The sequence below is a fragment of the Gracilinanus agilis genome, chromosome 1 (genome assembly GCF_016433145.1).
Source record: "Gracilinanus agilis isolate LMUSP501 chromosome 1, AgileGrace, whole genome shotgun sequence".
Lineage (NCBI taxonomy): Eukaryota > Metazoa > Chordata > Mammalia > Didelphimorphia > Didelphidae > Gracilinanus > Gracilinanus agilis.
Genome location: NC_058130.1, coordinates 792095358 through 792110915, shown reverse-complemented (window position 1 = coordinate 792110915; position 15558 = coordinate 792095358). Strand labels below are relative to the sequence as shown.

The window sequence follows — 15558 nt, the reverse complement described above, 5'->3', positions numbered from 1 at the left end:
GAATGATATTACATTCATAGGGGATACTGTAGGGCAAAGCTCAAAACAAATGGGGTCCAGGGACCAGCTCCCCAACAGAAGTCCAGACACCCCTGCCCAACTCAATTGAAGCTGTTATTGGATGTTCAATGAACTTCAGGAACCAGCATAAATCCAGAGTAACTGCAAGTCTTCTTAGGAAGTCTGAGGAAAAACCTCCAGGGCTCACTTCAGAGGGTCACACAGCCCAAATACAATCCCTTCCCACCTTGGCATCCCTCCAAAGCTGTTCCTTCTAGCTCTTCTGACCCAGAACCCTCTGCTCCTCACCAATGGTCACTGGTCCTGCCTCCTCAGTGTTCCAACTACAAAGTTCCAGAATGCCCTGGTCTGTATTACATCTTTACACCAGCTCCAAGAAAACTTTGTCTTCCTACCATTCCAATTCCTACCCATACTGTCTCGGTAAGCATGAAAACAACTCCAAAGAAACCAAGACCACAGGCTGATTCTGATTCCTATGATGGCCTTTTCCCCTTAAGGTAAGTGTCCAACATAGGACATGATGGGGATGTGATAACATTAAAACAACATATGTTTTTCTCACCCCAAGATATTAAGGAATTAAAACAAGATACTCCTACTTATGAAGAACCAATATCAGTAATAAAAAAGATGGCTGATTTTTTCCACTATGACCCTTCTTATAAAGATGTTGAAAAATTGCTCCAGGCCTTCCTAACAGAATGTGAGAGGAATAAGATTCTCTCTCATGTTAACAAACTCCAAGGGCACAAGGGAGCACACTTGCCATCTCAGGATCCTAAATGGGAATATGATAACTCTGAAGAATATGTACAATTAAATTGTGCTAGGGATGCCATTCTTAAAGCTATGAAAGAATGCTCCAAAAGGGCGAATTTGAATGTCTTACATAATGAGATGATGACACACCCTTCCAATTCATGGATAGTCTCATTGAGTTAGGAGGTAGATACCTGGACCTGGACCTTTCTACTGAAAAGGATATTAGGCAAATAGGGGTACAATTTGTCAACAAGTGTTGTAGAGTGGTCCAGGATTACTTTAAAATGCATTGCCCAAGGTGGCCTGAGTTGGATCTTGAAGAGTTGAGGAGTACTGCTGTTTTTTTCTCTCAAGTCCATAAAGGAAAACAGAAGAGACTAATGATTTCCTGGGCAAGATTCAGAAGGAACTAATATCTTTAAGAGAAAGAATGGATAAACAAGAAAAAGGGCATGATACTCAACCAATGGCACTTGCTCTTCTCCAAGAATCTATCAATTCCTTACCAGCCACGTCTGTGAGAAGAAGGACCATGTAATTATGAACTGTAGGAATTTGTTCCAGGCAATCAGAAATAATACCCAATTGAATAATAACTATAGAAATAATTGTAGAAGTAATAATTATAATAATGATTTCAGGAATCACAACTTTAGGACTGATAAAAATTCTAGGAATATAAATTGGAAAAATGATAAGTTAAACCAAATTACCCCACAACAGTCTATCTTAAGGGGATCTCACCTTCGAACTACTCAGGGTTCTAATGTCCCTTGGGGGAGCCCAAAGAATTACCCAAAGATTATGAAGGTTTGATGGGGAGAAAGAGTAAGGGCCTTGGAATGAAAAAGTGAAACCTTTAATTTTTCTAGACCCTGATATTTTAATGCCAATTATCCGTATACCTCCCACCACATCACAATGAACCTCATGTAACCTTAAAACTGAGAAATTCATACTATAATTGCCTTTTGGATTTAGGCCCATAAAAATCAATCCTAGTGAGTAAACCAGATGAAAGCTGTAATTCTATTGGCTCTCTAAATGTAGTAGGTTTATCAGGAACACCTCAAAAGGTCCTAAAACATTCTCCTCTCATGGTATGCATGGGAAACCTAACTATAGAGCATTCTTTTCTTTCAATGCCTGGATCCCCTATAAATTTGTTGGGGAGAGATATTTTATGAAGCTTAGAGCCACAATAACTTGCTCTCCAGATGGCTTTATGTCATTAGAAATACCTGAGGAATCTTTAAATTTCCTTCCTGTACTTCTCTCAGAAAGCCAGGAGATGAAATATCCTCCCACCTTGGGAATACCTACTAATATGCCTCAGTCTTTTTGGGCCACATCTTCTTCTGATGTAGACCTACTTAAATCAGCTGTTCCTGTTCAGATTAAAACAAAAGGAGGTTCAGCTCCCTCCATTCCTCAGTGACCTCTATCAAAAGAAGCAATTGAGGGAATCACCCCTCATATTACTCAGTGAGTAATAAATTCATTCATTGAGCAAAGAATAATAATTTTATGCAAATCAGAATACTATACACCTACTTTACCTGTTAGAAGTAAAAAATAGGCCCAGATGGAAAAGTTCAATATCGATTTTTCCTAGATTTGAGGGCTGTAAATAATCATGTCATAAAAATATTCTGTCGTTTTAAACCCAAACACAACAATTTCCTCTATTCCCAGTACATCCACCTACTTTAAAGTAGTAGACTTTTGCTCAGCCTTTTTTTTTGATACCCATTCAAGAGGATTCCAGAAATTTATTTGCCTTTACCTGGAAAAGTTTACACTGGACTTGGGATCATCTGCCTCACTGTTATGTGTAAAGTCCTACCCTCTTTGCACAAATTTTGAGCCATGACACATAATACTACATTTTAAAACAGACAATTAATTAAATATGTGGGTTATTTGCTCTTGGCCTCACCAAATTCCACAGTATGTCAAGAAGATAGTAAACATCTTCTTTTAGAATTACATAAAGGAGGCAACAAGATCTCAAAGGAAAAGGTTCAGTGGTGTCTCCCCAAAGTGGAATATTTAGGGTGCATTTTGACTGCTGGTGCCTTTTCCATTTTCCCCAAGTGCACTGAAAGTATTCAAAAATTGAGGAGTTGAGGAGTAAGGCTGTTTTTGTCTCTAAGGTCCATAAAGAAAAAGACAAAAAGAAAAAAGAAAAACCTACCATTAAGAAACAGTTAAGAGCAATTTTAGGAGCAACAGGGTTAGGTAAACAGCGAATCCCTTGCTATGGGAAATTACTAAGCCCCTTACAGCACTAGCAAGTGATTCAGTCATTGAACCACTTAAATTACAGCCAAGACACCTGTCAGCTCTTTCAAATCTAAAATAGGCTATCCTTTCTGCTACTACTCTAGGCATCCCAGATTCAACAAGCTCTTTACATTGTGTGTAAACAAGTAGAGACAGGTAGCTTTAGGTGTTTTAACTTAAACTTTGGGCAATGGGACTATAAAATTATGTGTGATGCATCTGCAAGATTAAAAGGAGTTGGGAATTGTCAAGGAAACATTATGTTATGATGTGTATTCATAGACAACAGAGCTTTTGTATTATTGTTGAACTCTGTGTCTATTCCTAGTGTATTTTCCTTGTTTCCCTCTTTCCACTTATTTCCTTTCCCCCTTGTTTCTACATGATCTTGCTTTGGTTATCCTTTAAGCATTCAGAGTTCTCTTTAACTGGAGGCATTCCTGAAGTAACAGAAACTTGTAAGTTTGGAAATTTTTGAATTAAGGTTTTTCTCAGAGATTGTTTAGGCTTAAAATCTTTTACTGTTCGGTTTAAGTTTGAATATCCTAGAATGTCAATGCAATCTTTTCTCCATTAACATTTTCATGTGCCATTTCTCTTGGAGGTTTGCTTGTGTCAGTGCTTAAGGATAATGTTCTTTCCTTCCCAATAGTCTCTTGTTTTGCAGTTTCTTTTCTGTCGTTTTCTGTCTTTGTGTGAAACTGCTCAGAACACCCTTTTAAGCTTATCTCTTGTACTGTTGCATTTGGATTTGTCATTTAATTGATCTTTCTGTTTATGTTCTATTTTTATGCTATGATCTTATATATTTGGAACATTCTTGTCATTAAGTGTTGAGGATTTTAAGTTTGAATCTGTTGTTACTGGTATAATATATGCTGCAATTTCCCTATCATTTGTTAGTGCTATAGTCATTATATTTCATTTAAAGTCTGGTGTAAATGCATGTGTATTTTTCTCCTTTCTCTGTGAATCATTGTCTTTTATCCCATAAATTCTGTTTTTGATTTCTATTACATTCATGATCATTTTTTTTTCTTCTATTTGATCACTAGGGCAGAAGGCATTGACCAGAGCTCTGTTCTGAGCCCTTTTCTTTTCTCCCTCCATACTGTTTCACTTGTTGATCTCATCACTTCCATGGATTTAATGATCATCTTTATGTTGATGATTCTCAGATGTACTTATTCAGACCATGACTTTCTCTTGGAATCTGCTCTCTTGTGTTCCCAACTATTTTTGGATAATAAGCTACTTGGAGGTTAGGACTATCTTTCTTTTTTGAATTTGTATTCCTAACAGATACTGTGGTTCCTGTTACAAAGTAGGTGCTTACTAAATATTTGTTGACTGATGGAATGGGGAAACCTTAGACCTAAAATATCTAAAACCCCATTTTATTATCCCCCACCAATAAACTTCCCTGCCTCCTAACTTCCCTGTCACCTATTCTCACAACTTACACGTCATCTTCTAAACCAACTGTCACGTTCCTCCCCTATAACCAACCCATTTCCAAGGTTTTAAAGCAGTTCTGACCTGAGCTTCTCTGGCTTTCTAGGAAGGAACTCTGGTAGGTGATGGCAGGCATGCCCACAGAGAGGCTCTGGGTGCCCTTTTGGGCACACATGCCATAGGATCGCCATCCCTGATCTAGGGCATTGAGAAGCTAGAACACACTTTGAGGTATGAATTAGATAAGGTAATTTTTGAAAAATCTTCACAGATGTGCTGCTTCTTTATTACAGTCAATCAGGTCACAATACTGTGGTGGGGACAATGAACACTTGAGGTCTATGCAGGAACCTCATTTCTGCCTCTATACCTGGACTGAATTTGATGAGCTTGGAGTGCTCTTTCACCTCTCATATTCCATTACAAATTGTGATGGGGCTGTTGGGATGGGAAGGAAAGGGAGCCTGTAAATCATTCATGGCCAGGGCAGCACCCTGAAAGGGTGCCCCTTGGCCCCAGTTATGTTGTTCTTGGATGGCATTGTCCAAAGTTAACACATGGGGCAGACAGGTGAGACAGGTGGTATCTTGGAAAATAGCATTGGCCTTGGAGTCAGGAAAACCTCAGACACATCAGCTGTGACTCAGTTTCCTCAATGGTAAAATGGGGACAATAAAGTATCTTCTTTGCAGGGTTGTTGTGAGGACCATAAGAGATAATACCTCCAGTGTTTTGTAAGCCTTAAAGTGCATAAATATTACCATTATTACAGGCATGTATATATCAATAGTAGAAATTTTGTAAGCTGTAGGCTTAGGTGCCATCGTTGAGAATTTGTGATCTCACTGGCTCCTGCCTGAAGTCCAAGGTCATCTTGGAGAAAATCCTGCCTGATGTAACAGCCTATATCAGCCCCAAAGCCATGGAAGCCCCTTGCTGACACAAGGACCTACATGGATTACAAGCTGAGAAGGAGGAAGCATAACAAACAGGGAAAATAAGCATCTTCAGAAGCTCAAAGCTTCTTTGGTCCCATGTGCTTGAGCAGGCATAGGGAAAGAGACTCCAAAACATAATTTTCTACTTCTATCTTGGTCCTCCCCTTGGACTCAAGGATGGAGCTAGAGATGCCGCAGGCAGAGATGGTCCCCAGAGCATCTCCCCTGCTGATGATGGGGCAGTTGTGATGGAAAAGTCAAACACCTGTCCACTCTCAAAAACAAGAGAACTAAGAGGGAAAACATCCAGTTTACAATGTAGTGCTGCTTAAATTCTCCCCTCATCCCATTACTGCCCCCAAACACAGCCCTGCCTGATGTGTATTTTTGTTTCCTTAGGTATACAGAGTATGTGATAGCACTTCCAGGTAAGGTTCGAAATATTAAATAGTTCTTTATCAGAACAAGGTACAAGGAAGTGACATTGTGCTTGTGAAAACCACTACTTAAGCCCCTGGACTTGGGACTTTAACTCATATTCAAGATTATGCTTCCTGACATTCAGCAAAAATTTTGCCAGACAATTCCTTTCCTCCTGGTAATGCTCCCACAGCTGTCACCTTCTGCTCAGATGACTGAGAGGTCATCCTGTTTCCCCCAAATCAGTCCCAGCCTCTCCAGAGATGGAGACATTGTTATTGGTAGCTTTCTCCCCTTGCATTCAGAAGAAGTGAGCAACGTCCAGGGAGCAGAACTGTTTCAAAGTCATCCTGACAGGAATTGTAGGAAGTACAAGTAAGTGCCAGTGTGACTATTTCATAAAGGGTTTCTTTTCATTGTGATGATTAAAAAAGATAATGATAAAAGGGACCCCATCTTATTATCTTTAATATTCTCCCTGGAATCACTGCCAGATCTAGTTTTGTAATTCTATCATTTGGAGGTTCAAATGAAATAACAAATGTAAAGAGCTTTGCAAACTATAGAAATATTACTACTGCTACTGCTACTGCTACTAATACTGCTACCACCACCACCACCACCACCACCACAATCACTACTACTACTATTAATCTATCTGAGCCTCAATTTCTTCTCCTGTAAAATATCACCTATCTCCTGAGGATTTGGGGATTATCTCATCATCTACTGTCATGCTCAGTTGTCATGCTACTCATACTAAAAGCTCAGTATATGTTATAACTTAAAGTTGTCCTCTGACTTCCCTGCCATTGGAAAACTATGGAAACAGAGCATAGACTTAGTGCAGAAATGCAAAATCAATAGAGATAATGACAAGAATTTTGACTTAGGAAGCAGAGTTTTGGCTTTCCAAATTCAGATTCTTTCCAAGGACGTTCTTGCCCTAGTGGTGTCATAGTGAAATAGCTTGGAATTTCTAGAACTAACACATGTATGTGTCTAGGAGAGTGGAAAAAGTTGTAAAAAATGGTCATTGGGAGGCTGAATATCACATTATGAGTCCCTGTGTCTGCATGTCTCTGTCTGCCTTTCCCTCCCTTTAAGCTATTACTCTGTTTCTTGTTTTCCCTGTCCTTTCCTTTTCTATTTTCATTAGATTGATCCTTGTTCAGCAGTCAAAATGTGGGGAAAATTCTATTTATTATAGCTGACTTATTGTTTAAATATCATTTTATGTTCTCCTTCCCCTTTTCATTTTCTGCTCTCATTTAGTCCCAGTTGAATAATGGAGGCCAAGGGTATGGTTCCCTCCACATATGATGATTTTAAAAAATCCTGCAAAATCTTTTTTTATGATTTAATTGTAGATAAGGGGAGGACAGAGGTTGTTAATAGGGAGGGAAATTTCTTCCATTTCAGATTCTCATCAAAATGGACATGAATATGGAAGTGTTTTGCCTGGGGAATCAAATAAGCAAGTATTTATTAAGCTGTATTATATGCCAGGCACTCTTCTAGGAACAGCTGAGAACATAAGCACAAACAAATAAACCATCTCAACTCACCAGGAATTTGCACTTAATGAAGGAGACACATTTTCACATAAAATGCATACAACATGTATGTAATCTTTGTTAATATGGTATTATTGTTCAGTCATTTTAATTCCATTAAAGTACTTGTGTACCCATTTTGGCTCTTCATGGCAAAGATAATAAAGTAGCTGGTTTCAATTCTTTAGCTCATTTTACAGAAGAAGAAACTTAGGCAAACAGTTAACTGACTTGCCTAGGGTCACATAACTAGTTATTTTTTGAGGCCAGATTTAAACTTAGATCTTAGTGACTTTAAGCCTACCACTCTATACATTGAGATAATTTTTGAGGTAAGCACAAGCAGCTAGGAAGATTACAATTGGGAAAAATCTTCATGAAGATGTGCAAGTCTGTGCTTGAGTAGTGTCTTAATGAAGAGAGTCATTCTAGTAATTGCAAGTAAGGTGGAATATATTCCAGGAATATGGGCCTGCCAGTGCAAAGGTACAGAGACTGGAGATTCCCTGAATCACTTTCCCTTGACTTGTTTTAGGAAGATTTTGATGTTCACACAGCAAAAATAAGATAGTGGTCACTGATGTCCTTTCTAGAGCTGAAGTGCTAAGCATTCAGACTCTACTGCAGAGAGCTCAGTTGGGCGGATTGGCCAAATTGTTCACATTTCAATTATTTGTTTGCCTAAATAAGTATTTTAAAGAAAACTCACAAAAGATAAGTGCTCAAATGGAAGACAGAGGAAATGTTACAAGCATGCTCTCATTATCACTGTGGAGAACTTTGGTATCAACCGTGGGAAATGGAAGCACTGAAACTGCACTTTCTTGTATGATTTGCCCACATCAAGGAAACTACTATCCTCTTTGAGCAACTCAGAATTGCAGTAGCTCAAAAGAAATGTAGAATGCACAAATTTAGAGACATTTCCATTTGAAAAGTTCATAAAGGATATTTATAAATGACTTGTGAGAGAGTTTCCTAAACTCACATTTGCCAGGCAGGCACATTGTACATTAGCCACACATCGTGATATAATTTTTGACCTCTTTGAGTATAAAGGAAAAGTCTTTAATTGGTCTTTATTTTCCATGTGTATTGTTTATATCTATTTGTTCTGTATAGCTTGTCCAGAAACATTTATTTACATACATGTTTTCCTCATTAGACCATTAGTTCTTTGAGAGCAAGCATTGTTTTTTCCTCCAGCAAAAGATTGATCAGATATCCTTATTCAAGATATCCAAGTGGCTCCCTAATTACTTTGAGGATAAAGTCTAAAGATATCTGTTTAGAATCTAAATCTCTTTAAACTCAAGTTCTTTCTATATTTCCAGTTTTCATGTATGTCCCTCCCCTCTATGCACTCTCTACTCCACCAACAATGTCTTCCCAGATGTTCCTCACACACTTCCATCTCCATGTCACTTCACTGGTTGTCCCTTATGTCTGGAATGTTCTTTTTCTTCACACTCACTTATTAGAAATCCTGCATTCCTACAAGATTAATATCAAAAGATACCTTTCAGGAAGAGATTTTTCGCACTTTTCTTTTTTATTCCCATTTCTGCTGGCGCCTTCATTTATAGGATTACTTTCCAACTATTCTGAACTTATCTTATATGTACATATTTATGTAATTTTTTTATTTAGAATGGAAGTTCCTGGAGGCAAAGAATTTCTTTTTCATTATATCCCCAGCTTTCTGCACAATGTCTGTGAAATATTACATGTTTCATGAATGCTTGTTGATTGAGTCTAATAAATTGTCTTTGAATAGCTTGTCCTTGGTTTTCCACTTTCTGTCCCTTAGGTTGATGCACAAAAACTACCAGCAGGTCCTGGCCCTGGTATTTGCTGTGGAGGAGATCAACAGAGACCCCAATCTGTTACCCAATATTTCTTCCTTGGGATTTTACCTGTATAATGCCTACCACAGTGATGCAAGAACCTTGGAGAGCTCCCTGAGATGGCTCTCTGGTCAGGGCCAGCTTGTCCCTAATTACAGCTGCAGTGGGCAGGATAAATCTGTGGCTGTCATTGGAGGAGCCACGTCAGCTCTGTCTGTCCAGATGGGGACCCTGCTTGAGCTCTACAAGTTTCCACAGGTAGGAGATACTAAGCCTTTTCCTTCTGTACTTTTCCCACACCATTCAGTCTTGGAAACAGTGGTTATTCTCAGAGCTGACTAGGAACTAAAGATAGAATTTATCATTCAAGTTGTGGCATGGCAAAGAGTCCTACAGGTAGGCTAGTGCAAACCCCTGTCCCACTACAATAGACTCTGAAGATCAACATGGCAGCAGTTCTCTCTTGTGATTTCTGTTGGTTTTCTTATTGATATGGTTAATTATGCTGATGCTTTTCATATTTAACCATAACTACATTCTTGATATAAAACCCACATTATTATGACATATTATTTTGGTGAAAAAATGTTGTAATCTCCTTGCTAGAATTTAATTTAGAATTTTTGCATCAATGTTCATTAGGGAGACTGGTCTATAAATTTCTTTCTCTGTTTTTATCCCTTCCTGGTAGAGGTATTAGTATCATTTGTTTCTTAAAAAGACTTTGACTCTCTCTATTTTTCTTAATAGTTTATGTAGTATTGGAGGTAGTTGTTCTTTGAATGTTTGGTAGAATTTACTTGTGAATCCATCTGATCCAGGCATCTTTTTCTTACGAAGTTCTTTAATGCTTTATTAAATTTCTTTTTCTGTGTTGGAGTTGTTTAAGTATTTTATTTCTCTTTTGATTCTTTTGGATAATTTATGTTTTTGTAAATATTCATATATTTCACTTTGATTGTCAGATTTATTTACATGTAATTTGGCAAAATAACTTCTAGTAATTGTTTTAATTTCCTGTTTGGTTGTGATTTCACCTTGTTTATTTTTCGTAGTGGAAATTTGGTTTTCTTTTTTTTTAGTGAAGTTAACTAATTGCTTATCAATTTTATTTATTTTTTCATAAAAGCAATTCCTTGTCTTATTGATTAGTTCAATGTTTTTAATTATTTTTAATTTCATTAATCTTCCCTTGATTATCAGGATTTCTAATCTGGTGTTTAGCTGGGGTTTTAACTTTTGTTCTTTTAATGTATTTTTTCATTGTGTGCCCAAATTCATTGACCTATTTTTCTCTAATTTATTGATGTAAGAATTAAGAGATACAAATTTATCTTTAGATATTGTTTTTACTGTATTTCATAAATTTTGACACGTTGTCATCTCATTTTCATTTTCTTTAATGAAATTGTTGATTGCTTATCAGAGTTTTTCTTTGATACATTTCTTCCTTAGGAAACAATATTATGGTTTCCAATTGATTTTAGTTTTTTGCTGGTTTTTTTTGAGTGTAGTTTTCATTATATTATAGTCTGAAATGTATTCATTTAATATTTCTGGATGTGATGTTTTAGGTCAAATTATATAGGCCATTCTTTGAAGGTGCCATGTATTGCTATATTCCTCTCTATCTTAAAAGTATAGTCATTTTTATTACCACTCAATTTCTCCACAAATCTATCATATCCATGTGTTCCAAAGTTGTATTTAACTCCTTAATTTCTTATTTTTTTGTTAGATTTATTTACTTCTGAGAGAGGAAGGTGGATTCCCCACCCATCTAGTAACATTTTACTCTCTATTTCCTCCTGTAATTCATGTAACTTTTCCTTTAGGAATCTAGATATAATTCCATTTGGCACCTATATAATATGGATATTGTTTCATTGACTTTGGTGTCTTTAATCTTGATGTAATTTCCTAAATTATCTCTTTTAATTTGGACCAATTTTTACTTTTGCTTTGCCTGAAAATTTCCTTTTGCTGTCCTTGCTTTTTTTTTTCTTTAGCTAAGGCATAGGAATTTCAGCTCTTTTCTCTTGCTTTTTCACTTTATGTATCTCCCTGTTTTAAATATGTTGCTTATAGAGACCATATTGGGGATTCTGGTTCTTATATACTCTGCTATCCTATTAGCTTTATAGGTGAGTTCATTTCATTCACATTCATAGTTGTGATTGCTAATTGTATGTTTCCCTCCATCTTCTTTTCCCATTTATTCATCTCTCTCTTTCTCTCCTTTCAGCCTTTCTCTGTTCATAGATACTTTGTTTTCAATGACCACCTCCCCCAATTCACCTTTATTTTTGTCCATTCCTCCTTTCCATTATTCCCCCTATCCTCCTACTTCTCTATAATGTAAGGTAGGTTTCTATAGCTGATTGAATTTCAATATTATTCCCATTTTGAGCTAGTTCCAATGACATTAATGTTCAAACATAGCCCCTTCCATGCCCCATCTTCTTCTCTATATTTGCCATTTATATGCCTCTTGATGTCTATCTCTCTTTTCCTATTCTCCACATGTCCCTCTTTACTATCCCTTGTTTTCTTGGGTATCAGTCAATCGTATTTCGTTACCTTCCTTCTTTTTATGTATACTACTTTTGTTTGTTTTAATAGTGATAAGATTCTTAAGTATTTTAGGTACTTTAGGTATCTTGCATTCTTTAAGCACCTTGCTTTTCTCAAGTATCTTAGGTATCTTAAGATTTCAATTATCGCCTTCCCAGATATGAATGTATTCAGTTAAACTTATAAAAAACTCTTAATTTGTCACTTTATGTCCAGTGGAAATGTGAGTTAGCAATGGGGGGTTGGGGAGTTTTAGGGGATGAATGGTAAAGTAAAAAATATGAATTATGTAACCATGGAAATTTTTTCTAAAAATAAAAAATTAATCAAAAAAAGAAAAATGAATAAAATAAATAAAATAATTATTTGGTAGTTTGATTGGCATGGCAATAAATAAATAAATAAATTTACACAGAATTGTCATTTTTATTATATTAGATCAGCCTACACATGAGCAACTATTATTTTTCTGGTTGTTAAATCTAACATTATTTGCATGAAACGTGTTTTGTAATTGTGTTCAAATAATTTCAGTTTTTGTCCTGAAAAACAGATTCTGTATTATTTTATGTTCTATAGAGGAATTTTAAATGTAGTTCCTCTTTATAGCTCTTGATTCTGAGCTTTTCTGATTATATTTAGAAATGTTTATGATTTATATGGTTTTATTTTGTATCCTGTAACTTTGCTAAAATTATTTCAACTAATTTTTAGTTGATTCTCTAGGATTCTCTAGATACACCATCATATCATCTGCAAAGAGTGATAGTTTAGTTTCCTCATTGGCTACTTTAATTTCTTCCATCCTTTTTTCTTTCCTTGTTGCTAAGGGTAGCATTTCTAATACAATATTAAACAATAGTGGTGATAATGGGCAGCCTTGTTTCATTCCTGATATTTGGGAAGACTTCTAACTAATCCCCACTGCAGATGATACTTGCTGATGGTTAAGTATCATTTTAAGAAATGACCTATTTATTCTTATGTTTTCTCGTGTTTTTAATAGGAATGGGTGTTGTATTTTGTTGAAGGCTTTTTCTGCATCAAGATGATCATGTCATTTATGTTAGTTTGGTTATTGATAGAGTCAATTATGTTGATTGTTTTCCTAATATTAAACTAGCCCTTTATTCCTGGTGTAAATTCCATCTTGTCATAGTGAATAATCCTTGTGATATATTGCTGTATTCTCTTTGCTAGTATATTATTTAAAATATTTGCATGTACATTCATTGAGGAAATTGGTCTATAATTTTCTTTCTGTTTGTGTTCTTCCTGGCTTAGGTAATAGTACCATATTTATTTAATAGAAAGTGTTTGGTAGGAATACTTCTCTGCCTATTTTCTGAAACAGTATATGTAGTATTGGGATTGCTTTTCTTTAGATGTTTGATAGAACTGACTTGTGAATCCAACTGGCCCTGGGGATTTTTTCTTAGGGGTGAGGTTCATTGATGGTTTGTTCGCTAGAATATTCCTGGGAGTTTTAGTTTTGGATATCTTTCAGGAGTTTATTGGTCATGAATTCTTTCCCAATCCATAAATCTCAAAAGTAGTTTTCTCTTTGCTCCTCAAATTTCTTTTTATATTGTCCTTTATGTCTCAGGTATGCATGTATTTTCAGGTTATCTTGGTAAATAGTGTAAGAATTTACTTATATCTTGATACTACAGATTGATTCTTAGTTTTCATTAGTGAGTTCTTACTTCAGTAGCTTCATTCTTTATTTTTTATCAAATATTTGGACATTGTGATCATTTGTTCCAAAACATTGTATAGTGTAAAGAAGGTTAATGACAGCCATGTTGGGTCAAGAATGATAGGCAGTTACCTGTTTAGAATGTAGAATGAACTGAGATGGCATGAGCTTGTCATGAGCCAGGGGCGGTTAGAAATTGCCTATAAAAGGAGCAGGCTTGGACTACTCTTGGCCTCAGTCTGGAGATATTGGGCAAGGGAGGAATAGGGATTTAGGCAGGGCTAATTCTCTCATTACTCACAAACCAATTTCAACTATAGATTTATCCAACTGTAGCCATTAACCTCAGTTCTCAGATTCATCATCAATAAAAAGATCTACACAAAGGAAAACCATCATCAGCAGAGTCAAATCTTTGACCTAGGCCCAGGCCATCCAGACCTGGCCAGACTGTTAGCCATGCAAAGGTCCTTGATTAATTAGCATCATTTAAAGCTTTGACAACTGATTATTAACTTTGATTAATATGAGGAACCCCATTTCCCACTTTCCATCTTCTACCCAATTTCCCTTTCCCTCAAACTTTATAACAATTAAATCATCTTTCAAAAAACCAAAGTCACTTGCCTGTGATTCCCAAAAGTTCTAGTGAGGGGTTTCAGTTGTTAGAGGCCTGTGGCAGTCAGGGAAAGGGTTTATTCCAGTATTTCTTCAGTCAAGATCTAAATATCCATCCACAGTCAGAACATGTTGATTAATTAATTTGTCTTGTCAGACTAATCATCCAAGGTCTATTAGCTAATCAGTTAAAGAAATATAACCATCTTCATCAATCTTTTAGGGCTACAGTTAACAACAAGGGTCAGTTGTGTTCCCTAATGTTACAAATAAAATGGAAATAGATGGATATATTAAAAATATTTAATACTTGATTTAAAGCCATATTGATAATTAAGAAGGCCACATGCCTGCTAAGATCTAATTCAAATGCCCTGCCATTACCTCTGCCCACCTGGCTTGTTCCCCAGGAAAGAGAGAGTGCCAATCAAGTTTTCCCTATTTAAGCTTCTGTTTGCATTGGCCCACATCACCACATAAGACAGGAAGTCCGTTGAATCATGGGAAGTATAGTTCTAAAGTCCTCTAAGCATCCACAGGAAGTTTATATCATGGACCTGAATATTAAGACTCAATGAACCCCAAAGAACCCCAAATTTCCACTAATACACTAATCAGCTGATTCCTTTTGGTTCAATATGTTAGCCCTCTTCTACTGTTTTGATATCTTGGGATTAGAGTGAGAAGATTTCACATATTCTCTTATACTATCATCAATATTTAGGGTTGACCTTTGGGATCAATACTGTATCTAAGTGACCCATTAGGATCTTGTACTCCCTAATTATTATTATAACCATCTTTAATTAGCTCCATCACAACTCCCAAGACTTGCATAACAATAGTTGACCCATTCCACTAACAAACCTGTACTTCTAAGATGATATCAAATTGTCTTAATTATTACAACTTTGTCGTAAAGTTTGAGATCTGGTCCTACCAGATTCTTTCTTCATATTTATTTTCACAAATTCTCTTGAGATTATTGATTTTTTAATCTACATCAAGTTAATTATAATTTCTCTACAAATATGAATGATTCTTTGTTTGATACTAAATAACTAAACTTATATAGATATAATGATAAATAATGAGTAAGGAATTCTTAAATCCACCACGTTTCTTCCAATAAAACATAAATTTACTGACTGTACTTTGCTGAAATTTGCTCAACAATATGAGAGGTACAAACCCCCAAATGGCCCATTTTTCTTTCCCAACCAGATCAGCTATGGGCCTTTTGATTCCATCCTGAGTAACAAGGCTCACTTCCCTTCTGTCTTCCAAGTGGCCCAAAGGGACTCCTCACTGTTCCATGGTATTGTCAGATTAATAGCACATTTTGAATGGACATGGATAGGTCTGGTGACCACAGATGA

General features: G+C 36.2%; 1 protein-coding gene across 1 annotated transcript in view; it reads left to right on the top strand.

The window, feature by feature from the left end:
* The first annotated feature begins 450 nt into the window (after positions 1–450).
* Positions 451–15558, top strand: part of LOC123230505 (vomeronasal type-2 receptor 26-like) — a 39103-nt gene continuing 23995 nt past the window's right edge. The window contains exons 1-2 of the mRNA XM_044656645.1: positions 451–521; positions 9252–9546. Of these exons, the coding sequence (XP_044512580.1) occupies positions 451–521; positions 9252–9546 (366 nt within the window). The remainder of the gene's footprint in view (positions 522–9251; positions 9547–15558) is intronic.